General features: G+C 55.1%; 3 protein-coding genes across 3 annotated transcripts; 1 reads left to right on the forward strand and 2 right to left on the reverse strand.

Moving 5' to 3' along the window:
• Positions 1-526: 526 nt before the first annotated feature.
• On the reverse strand, positions 527-2,869 carry J4E93_003873 (uncharacterized protein; the record flags this gene model as incomplete). The annotated part of the gene is made up of 6 exons (XM_049341803.1): positions 527-553; positions 608-1,238; positions 1,285-1,620; positions 1,668-2,569; positions 2,620-2,744; positions 2,797-2,869. The coding sequence occupies 6 exons, from the start codon at positions 2,867-2,869 to the stop codon at positions 527-529; spliced, it is 2,094 nt and encodes a 697-aa protein (XP_049201308.1).
• Positions 2,870-3,488: 619 nt separating this feature from the next.
• J4E93_003874 (uncharacterized protein) lies at positions 3,489-5,416 on the forward strand (the record flags this gene model as incomplete). The annotated part of the gene is made up of 2 exons (XM_049341804.1): positions 3,489-5,154; positions 5,208-5,416. 2 exons carry the CDS (start codon positions 3,489-3,491, stop codon positions 5,414-5,416), a joined length of 1,875 nt encoding a protein of 624 aa, XP_049201309.1.
• Positions 5,417-7,207: 1,791 nt separating this feature from the next.
• On the reverse strand, positions 7,208-8,944 carry J4E93_003875 (uncharacterized protein; the record flags this gene model as incomplete). The annotated part of the gene is made up of 1 exon (XM_049341805.1): positions 7,208-8,944. One exon carries the CDS (start codon positions 8,942-8,944, stop codon positions 7,208-7,210), a length of 1,737 nt encoding a protein of 578 aa, XP_049201310.1.
• Positions 8,945-10,746: the final 1,802 nt, after the last annotated feature.

Here is a 10,746-nt window from a genome sequence, read left to right on the forward strand (position 1 = left end):
TCACCCAAGTAGAGCTCGCAGGTCTTTGTTACATGAGAAATAGCTCAATCAAATGAGATATAGAGGGCATCCTTATCATACACATCGATATCTGCAAACTTACCCTTCCGCCAAAACAGAGCCTGGGAGTATTCGAGAAGGTGATTGTTGGTACGTGAAGCACCAGCAAGATGATGTATACTCCAAGCGTCACTTGCAGCTAGAATTCCAAGCTTCCTACCGGCCGAGGACATGTTGCATTCACTCCTATTATACGACCTTTTTGATACTGGTAGAGGGCTATACCAGACTTGGTCACCTTTATGATGATGCCCAACTGCTTATATATTCATCTTAATGCAGCTCGAACATAGATCTGTCACATATTGGGAAAACACAAGGGCATATGTTGATCGGCAGATGTCTTCTATTAATCTATCGAGACATAAATCGCTATTCATACTATGCGGCACGATCATTTCGCTGGGCGTATCGACCCTTCAATTTAACATCCATAACCATGCCTCTGAGACATCGGTCATACCTCTTACAAAGTGCTCTCGAGCGCCAGTACCTGTTGGTCGGGTTAGTAAAAAATCAGAATACATGAATATAGGCGGTTACTTACGATAGCAGTCCTGCTAGGAATGTACACCTGCAGGAAGTTCTTCCTCTCGTTCCAGGCAAATGGCGTGGTAAAGAACCGAGTCGTCTCGTCCACGTTACCATGGCCACCGAACGCCTTGCTATCGGTACTCAGAACGATACGGTAAGTACCCTCCTGCTCGACGCCAACACGGTAGTCGGTGAAGCTCTCCTGGGGATGGAAGTTGAAGATCCACAACAGTCCAGCGCGCTCAAATACGATGACCTTGTCACCTTCGTGCTTGAGGCTGACGTAGGCCTGAGGCGAGTGGAGCCATCCGTACTTCTCCTCTGTCCACTGCATCTTGCTGTCGAACTCGTTGAGGAACCTGTAGCGGAGGAGCTCGTCATCTGGGAGGTTGAATTGGCGGCGGGCGTAGTGGAAGCTGTTGTTGTTGCCTTCGCGCGGGAAGTCGAGCCACTCAGGGTGACCAAACTCGTTACCCTCGAAGTTCAAATAACCCTCACCTCCCAGACCGTGTGTGATCAGTCGGATCAGCTTGTGCAGCGACAAACCGCGGTTGATGACTGGGGTGAGCTCTGAAAGGACCGACATGTTGGTGTACATTTGCGCGTCGCAAAGCCAGAAGAGCAGAGTCTTGTCTCCGACCAGCCTAGGATATGTCAGTATTGATTGTTAAACTCAGGATATTAACATACGCTTGATCGTGACTCTCCGCATAGGCAATGGTCTTCTCACCGTGCCTTCGGTTTGTCAAAGTGAAGACGAGTGCGCCCATGTCCCAGTCAATGTCCTGCTTCTCCTTCAACCACTTGATGTAGAGGTCGGGTACAGCCATGGCTAATCGGTAGTCGAATCCTATTCCGCCTAACGAGAGCGACACGCAAAGACCAGGCATACCGGAAACATCTTCGGCAATTGTGATGGAGTCGGGGTAGAGTGTGTGCAGTAACTCGTTGGCAATCATAAGGTACACGACTGCCTCCTCATCGACTGAAGGACCGAAGTATTCGTGGTAACCGCCCGAGAAACCCCTGGGTGTGTTAGTCTTTGCTAGCATCAGAGGTAAATGAATACTCACGTTCCAATGCCGTGGTGGGTGTATAGCATGCTGGTAACTCCGTCGAACCGGAAACCGTCGAAGTGGTACTCCTCCATCCAGAAGCGCAAGTTGCTGAGCAAGAATCGCATGACCTCGTGGTGACCGTAGTTGAACAGCCTGCTGTCCCACAGCTCGTGTCGTCCCTTGGCGCCCTCGTGGAAGTAGAGGTGGTCACTGCCGTCGAACATGTTGAGACCGTCAAGCACGTTCTTAGATGCGTGACTGTGCACCATGTCCAGCAAGACGGTAATGCCCATTCCGTGCGCAGTATCAATGAGCTCCTTCAGGTCGTCTGGGAAGCCGTAGCGGCTGCTCGCAGCGAAGAAGCTGTTGATCTGGTATCCGAAACTGGCGTAGTACGCATGCTCCATGACGGCCATCAATTGTATAGTGTTGTATCCCAGGTGCTTGATGCGAGGGAGGATGTCACGGGTGAACTCCTTGTAGGTCGCGACCTTGGGCTCGGGTGAGGAAATACCAACGTGGGCTTCGTAGATACGTGCGCTCTGGGGCTTGGGCGGGCGCTGGTTCTTCCAGACGTACTTCTGGGGAGGGTTCCAGAAGCGGGCATCGTATACGGGAGAGACGTTGAGGTCTTGGGTCACTCGGGTGATCCAGGCGGGGAGGCGCTCCTGGCGCGCATGGTCGTTGGGGACGACGAACGAGACCTTGATCTTGGAGTCGTGGGGAATAGTGGGCTGACCGTTCTGGCCGGGGATCGTTACCTCGAAGACGCCGAAGTCGTTCTTGGTCATGGGCGTCGCATCGCGGTCCCAGCCATTGAAGTCACCAATGAGGTAGGCGCGCAGGGCATTCGGGGCCCACTCGCGGTAGACGACGTCGCCGTTGGACTGGACATTGAAGCCGAACTTCTCGTAACCCTGGGCGCTGTTAGCTACACCGCTCTTGCCAAGGTGGTTGGGCAGCTTGCCCGCGAGAACTTCTCGAGACCGCCCTCAGTCTCTTCAATCGTCTTGATCCACTTCTGTGCCTTGGAGAAGCGGCTCTTCAGCGCGTCCTTGAAGGGCTCAAGGTAGCCATCCATCTGGACGATGCCTGGACGAATTGGTCAGTCAATTGATAAGATGACTAGGGCAGCAATACGTACCAGTGCCATCGTTGGGGACCTGCCCCGGGGTGTCGCTCAGGGCCGAGTTTGCGGAAGCCTTGTTGAGCTCCATGGTGTGGGATGGAAGGTGGGAGGAGCTGTCAGGTTTGCTACCAGAGAATATGGCAGCGGGAGGATGCAGGTTTCACAGCGACGGCCTGCCAGATGAATTGCAGAGACGATCACGAATTTGCGGGGTCTCTAACCCGATTGCTGAGGGCAGCGCTCAACCAAAAGTTGTTGCCAACCCAACAATCAACGTCATAGCTCAGAGCACGCTGTAACGGGCATCGCGCCCGCGCCACGTCCCAACAGCGTATCTCTGCTGGGGTGCTGTCGGAAGGATTTGCGCTACAATTCATTCGGAGCCAGGAACCGACAGCCGCGTCTAAAATGCCATTGAAGCGGACCCTGAGGCGCTTTGCCGACTACATGGTGTTGTAGACTACCTGATAGTAGCACGCTGGTCACGCGTCGGCGGCAAAGGCCCTTATCGGCATCGGGAACCGTGGGGACAGAGCTTCCCCCGCATCTCTGGCCTAACGTGGGGAGCTCACGGCGGCTCAACCACGGTTACTCCCAAGCCTCGAGCGCAGCCGGCGCCATCGCGACTGTGTATTAAAGTCCCCGTGATGCCCTCGTTGCTTTCAGTTTTGTTGTAGTGTGACTTCCTCTGCGCTTCCTCTCCCGCCATGCTGCTGTCCAAGACGATCCGGAGGGCGCTTCCCGCTGCCGTCTCGCCCCAGGTCCGCGCGTCCTACCTCGCCCTCTATAGCATCTCGCGCCGCGCGCCCTTGTCCCAGTCGCACACGCGCAAGTCCTCTAGATTCAATCGTTCCGACTTCAGCGGCCAGGGCTTCTCGTCGTTCTATGAGCCTGATCAGCCCACGCGCGGTCCACTGGGCAACACTAGCAATGTGGGCGCTGGCCACATCACGCCCAAAGTGCTGAGACAGCACCTCGACCAGTTCGTCGTGGACCAGGACCGCGCAAAGATAGTGCTGAGTGTAGCTGTCCACGAGCACCATCTCCGCATCCAGGAGATCAAGAGGCAGCACCATGAGCAGGCTAGACTCGAGGCGCAGGCGCAGAGGCGAGCATCCGTGTACAGACATCCTGTAGAAGGTAGCCCCAAATCTCATATTGATCCAATCATCGATGACTTCAACCGTCATCCTCTTATGATGCGGGCGCTGAGCAGCAGAGCAGACGAGTTCCCCGGCCAGCAGTCCACCGTGGAACTGCACAGTCACAGTGACCCTCTACCCTACGGCGAAGCACCTGCCTACAAACCAGCCTCGTCCACCTCCTCCGACCCCGACTCCTTACTCGATACCAGCGAGCACCAGCTGCAGATAGAAAAGTCCAATGTGCTCATACTTGGACCTACTGGTGTGGGAAAGACATTGATGTGCAAGACACTGGCCAAGACGCTGGGTCTACCCATCTCCATGTCGGACTGCACTACCTTTACACAGGCAGGATATATTGGCGACGACGTCGAGTCGTGCGTTGCTCGCCTCTTCTCAGCCGCGAACTATGACATCGACGCAACCGAGCATGGCATCATTGTTCTGGACGAGATCGACAAGATCGCAGGGTCCAAGATGTCATACGGTAAGGATGTCGGCGGCGAAGGTGTTCAGCAGGCGCTGCTCAAGATCATCGAGGGCACAACCGTACAGGTGCAGGCCAAACCGGAGAAGAGCGCGAACAGGCCAGGCGGAATGCCAGGTGGCCCTCAGCCTCCTGGGCCAGGCGGAAACAAAGGCGAGGTCTTCAACATCCGAACTGACAACATACTCTTCATTTGCACTGGCGCCTTTTCAAGCCTACACAAGATCATCTTGGACAGGAAGTCCAAGGGCAGTATGGGTTTCGGGGCGTCGATACGGTCATCGAACGCACATGCCGCCGCCGATGGTGTTATGCTGACAGGTGTGGAGGCTGAATCCTTCAAGAAAGACTCCCCTTTCTTCGTACCGCCGAAGAACGAGGTCCCGAACCCGTTTGGTGTTAGACAGGTTCAACGGGAAGAGAAGGTTAATGTACTTGACCATGTGCAACCAGCAGATTTGCAGAAGTTTGGCATGATACCCGAACTCATAGGCCGCATACCCACGGTCTGCGCAGTAGCAGCTCTGGACGAAGAAGCTCTTGTCCGCGTTCTCACGGAGCCCAAAGACAGTCTAATAAGACAAGAAGAGCACAAATCATACCTCAGGAACATCGAGCTACGCTTCACAAACGGCGCGCTTCGCGAAATCGCACGGAAAGCAAGTAGGATGGGCACAGGCGCTCGCGGGCTACGACACGTCGTCGATCAGCTTCTCTTGCAAGCCAAATATGAAACACCCGGTAAGCACACTTATTGCTTCTACAATAGATTGAAATGACTAACAAACCCCCAGGCTCAAGCGTCAAGCACATCCTCGTCACGCAAGACGTCGCCCTCCTCAAACGCGCACCCCTGTACTTCCACCGCGGCCAATCCGCCGCCTTCGAAGCTGCCCACGCGCAAGAAGAAGAGCGCTGGGAGGAAGAGCTGCGCAGCCAAGAAGACCCAACCATCGCTAGCAACTTTCAGGAATACAGGAAAGCTAGCGCTGCAGGCTTTTAGCCTACACCGTTGTGTTCCCACGAGGATCGATCGCTCGCGCCGGCCCCTCCCCTCCTCATCCTACGCAAGCCGTCGCAGAAGCGCTGCAGAAGACACGAGGGGTCTGCAGTAGTTGATGTGCTGCCATGCGGGGCGTACTTTGCAGCCTGCTTGCCGTGTGCCCAGTGGCGGGGAGAGACGTACCGTACCGTGCCGTGTATACATGTCCGGATGCTTCCTGCGTGATATAGCTGGCCCGGCTTATACGCAAGCAGGCGCGGCTTCGGGCCGTTGCATCTCTCCCGACTGGATGTGCATCCCGGTGCTCTAGAAGATGTCTGGCCCTGAGCGGCAGTCTCCCATTGCATTCCTCCATCTCCCTCTCCCGATGCTGCATGAACCATTTGCATTCCCAGTTCCCCTGCTTTCTAGCGTATTCAATCGCATCCACCGTAATGTTTCCTCTTTTAATCCTATCCCCGGAGTTCAATTGGCGTTCGGCGTTCCCGCTTACGTTTCTTCCCTTTTTTCGGCTCATTCGGCTATTTGGCACAAGGTTTTGGATGAATGCAACGAACAAGCGTGTTGGTGGTCACACAACCTATAGTTTCTCCGTACGACACAATGCAAATGAGATGACATGATCTGCTTCCTTTTCGATTTCGATGAGATTCTGCACTGTATATTACGCAGTGCGCGATCTTTCGGTGATGACATGCATAAACGCCTCTGGAAAGTTTGTTTGGACGACCGTGTTTCCGTACGTCCGGAGTGGACTGTCGAATGGGAGAGAGAAGGTCTAGGTTGTGGATTGTGCTCAAACAATAATGTGCTCTGATGTTATACAGTAAATGCTCCCTTGTCTGCGTGCTGAAACAGAGGCTCATGTATTCCTCAAAGATGCACACTACCTACTTCTGTACACAACCAAAAACCCTCGTAGTCTGCAAGCCCGTAGGTGCCCAGCTCCTGCGTCAAGACACCTAGTACCGTATACATCTACCGCATCTGCCTACCACATGCTTACGACATGGAGGGACGATGCTGCAGCGGAGCTTATCTGATGCAGCAGGGTTATCACAGAGGCAACCAAGCTACGGAAGTTAATCTATGATAGATTAGAAGGGCGTGGGATGCGCACTGCAGCGTCGATAAGACAAGACCGTTTAGCAGGGCCATAGGACACACGCCGCAGGTACCCGAGCATGACCGTATAGTGCGCTCCCCGGCACTAATGGTGGCTATGGTTCGTGTTGCGTTCTGTAGACAATCTTAGGTATTATTAAGAGTGTTCGCTGGCTAGAAGTATACATTGTATTCGAAACCATCTAGTTGTCAAGAGATGATAGCGTGTGTGCAGCAAACAGGGCACAGATTCCAGTAACTTCTGGTGCTGATGTGCAATCCACTGATAGCAACAGCAAGGAACGCAAACCACGAAGTTCAGATTGTATGCTTGTATCGAGAGATCATTGAACCTGCTAGTCCTTGTGAGGGATCTAGCAGTGAAACAGAATTTGGTCTAGTGATTAAAGTGGTAGTAACCGAGCAAAGTCTATGCCGGATAGTATCATATCGCCCGTGAGAACGACATTTGACTGCGAAGAAGAATACAAATGAGATTTCGAGCGAGTCAAAGGCTTTTTTTCCAGAAGCAAAGTGGCCGAAGCCAATGTTGTTCGTACCAGAGAACAATCCCACCAAGATCATCATCAAACCTAGATATCCAGAACCCCAAAACGCCGCCCAGATGCCCGCTATACATAGCCCCATGTTTGTTGTCGTAATTCGTGCTTTCGTATCGTCAGATATTCATTCCTCAAAGTCTTCATATAACATGAAGCCAGGTTGAGCGCGCATCTTCTTAGCGCCCCGCCCTTGGTCCCAAGTTGGCGATGCTGGCCGGGAGGTGGCGCGTGATGGCGGCTGGGACGAGTACATTTGAGGATACGATTGCTGTGCCGAGAATTGGAAGTTGTACGCCTGTGGGAAGCTGTCCAGAGAATGCGGGCGGTGGAGGGCGTACCCAGCCTGGGCTGACATCTGGTCTGCTGTAGGACTGAGCATCGTTGGCGAGAAGTAGCTCTGACCGCGCTGGTGCGAGGCGTACTGCTGAGTAGGTGCGGGTGCAGGCATGGCAGTACCGTAAAAGTTCATGTTGCCTTGGTTTGGAGCTTGACTCGCAGGTGTAGGGTTCATCATCCGAGGGTACTGCGCTTCCCGTGGGAAAAACATGCTCTGCGAGTGTGGCAATCCGGGAGCTTGTGGGACAATGGGCGTCGTGGGTAATGAGTACTGGCTGCTGCAGACGGTCGGAGAGTATTCTGGCATGGGAACTGTGTACTGGAGGGGCATGTTCTCATGTGGCCCAGTGGGAATAGTCAAAGAGCTCAGAGCCTCTGAGGGACTTTCCTTGTTCTTGTGGTCATCTGTGATCTGTACAATCTCGGAGACTTCCTGAGCGAGTACGCTCTCGTTGGCGTCCTTGAAGGTGAAGATGACCCTGTAGCCGACGGGGGACTTGTCTTCTTGGTGTCTGCAGTAGCACGTTATGCGCATGACGAACTCGACTTTCTTGGCGTTCATAGAGAAGTCGGAGTTATCGTTGTCCTGCCATCTCTTGAACTCCTTCTCGTTAATCATGATGATGCGGTCGTCCTCGTAGTTGGACCACTCTTTCTCATCGTCGGCCTCGCGCTTCTTCTTGCGGTTGAACCTTTTGGCTTCGCGTTCCTTGCAACCTTCGCAGATGATGACAGCGCCGCCATTTTGGGGGTGGCACCGGTCGTCTTTGGCGATGTCTGTGATGGCGACGCCACGTGGGCGCCTTGGCGTTGGCTCCTCACCGCGGGCACGGCGGAAGGCGCGGTCCAGTCCTTCTTGCTTCTCAACGGCGGTTGCCAGAACTAGAGTCAGCTGTAATCGGGCAGTGGAGTTGTTCTTCTCGTTGGCCTCAACCTCCTCGGTGCTGGCCATCTGCTTTGGTTTGGCGAGATTCTGGCGGGGGAAGCGAATCCACTGGATGTGCGAAGCGAGCGGGTCCATGGTCACGGTAGTTTTGATTTGCGTTTCGGCCCGGTTCTTGTTCTTATCAAGAGCGATAGAGACCTTGGCCTGCTCGAGGGCCTGAGGGATGTGGATGGCAGGCCAGCTGTCGTTGGCAAGGGATTCATTGCATGTCTCCGGGGAGCTGGTCTGGCTCTGGTCCCGGTTGTACTCGCCTGGTGAGTTGACATTGCTGAAGATGAATTGGTCGTGGGGCGAGGGTGTGTTGGAAGTGGGTGTCGACTGGGCCGTGTTGACGAAGCTGCTGAATTCGTCCTCGGTCTTGATGCACGGGTAGCCTTGGCTGGAGAAGGACGTCAGGTCGAGGGCCGAGTCCTGTTTCCGGCTTGAGCGCTCGCTTGTGCCAGGTAGGACGCCAACGGCATCGTACGACTGGAAGGCGTTGGGATCAATGCGCATCTGCCAGAAGGAGTCCTGGAAGTCGCCGTGGTTTTCGAGGTCCTGGGGATTGACAAAGGTGTTGAAGTTCTGCATCGTGTCCATGGCGGGCAGACGTCTGGGTAAGAATTGTGGGCCGGAGAGGGTCCGGCGGGCGATCTTGGGTTAAACGAGAGTGGGCAGTGAGGGAGATGATGCGAGGACAGAGACAACCCGTGGGTCAGAGGAAGCGACAGTCTGGGACTATAAGGCTACGATGGACTGGGAACAGTGTGTGGGTGCAAGCGGTCGTGGCCACTGCTGGTGAGGGGTCTGCTCGCAAAACCAAGGGTGCAGGTCAGCGCTGCGTAAGTGATGGGCACGACCGGCTATGGGCCAATGAGACGCGCGCGAGCCAGGCTGCGCACCGGAGCTGTCGGCGGGCGGGGAGACGCGTCAGGGGCAGCTTGGGACGGGGACGATGAGACCACAGCTGCTGCAGGCGGCGAGTGGGATGGGCAGAGCGACGGGTGGTGAGGGGAGTAGTGAGGCAGGCAAGCGGGGTGCGGAGGAGGGAGAAGGTGGGTTATGGGGACTGGTGAATAGAGGCGGTATTTCTCTTAGCAACACCCCACTGAGGTTCGCCGCAGTCTAAGGCTGCTGGCTGCTAACCAACGTCGAATAATCCCTGCCCATGCGAACGACACCACCCAGAGCCGGAGCGGGCGCCTGTGTAGAGGTACATCGATGCCATGGCAGCGCTGCCTCGCCCGCCCGGCTACCCAGGCCGATCCACAGCTGTCCGACGCCCCAGAGCACTGGGCTCGGCGCTACCCATTATGCCTCAATTTTTCAAACTCCACTCTGCCAGTGAGGGCGTAGTGAATTGTCTATTCTCCCATGCTGCTACTGCGAAACCCGGGCGGTCCACCACGGGAGATGTACCTGAACTTCGCGCGCACGCTCCGTTAGCTGCAGATTCTTCACCCTGCAACGCCTTGGACTGACAGCGGCTGGAGTCGGCTTGCTGTGCGACTGCGCCGTTTGTGCTCAATCAAAACACTGCATCGTGTCCCAGGCCTGCATGCGAATCATACTGCGCCATTGCGTCGAGGCCTGTCCACCATGCACGCCTCAGATCCACGCCAGCCCTCGACTTGGCCTCTCGCGGAGTCTGATCCGGCAGACCGAGCCAAGCCAAGCTGCCATCTGGGCGCCTGTCCACACGCCTCGAATGGTGCCACCGACCGCCTGCCTGCCACAAACCTTCCACGCCTGATCGTCCACTCAGGCATCCCGGGCCCCAGGGTACCTCCAGCGCACGTCCAGCTGCACCTGCTGTCCATGCCTGTCGACCTGTCTGTAAAGTTTGTGATAATCACTCGCAAATTTCACCACCGTCGTCGGACGCAGCCTGCCGCAACACGTATCCATCTGTGAGCTGTTGCGACGCTGCCGTCATTCGCCCTGTTAAACCCCAGGATTTACTCTCTAGCCCCCGCTCCCAGTGGCGACGGAGCACACCGCTGGGTTTCTCGGAATGCAACTACTCAAGTCGCCATATCCCACTCGATGACACCAATTGACCCCAAACGTTTGTATCACAAAGTGCAATATTGCGAAACGACTCGACTTCTGTGTCGCATATTCAAATAGAATCCGCCGAACTGATACAAATCTTTGCTGCCCTTGATGGTGCTTTTGCACGGCCGGGCTTCCGCGTGGCTTTGCGGATATTTGGCCATTGGCTGCTTGTCGCTATGATACTCACCGTACAAGCCGAACACCTGCCAAGCCACCCTAGCAGCAGAAGCACACCTATTGAACAGTCGCCCAAACCGTCGACTATCGACTTTGTTCTACGATGCTTCGAATCTATGCACGGTCTTACCTCCGGTGCTTCCTGTATGTCGAAAGAACTAACATCT

Source organism: Alternaria ventricosa, assembly GCF_023758065.1.
Source record: "Alternaria ventricosa strain BMP 2768 chromosome Unknown scaffold_5, whole genome shotgun sequence".
Taxonomy (NCBI): domain Eukaryota; kingdom Fungi; phylum Ascomycota; class Dothideomycetes; order Pleosporales; family Pleosporaceae; genus Alternaria; species Alternaria ventricosa.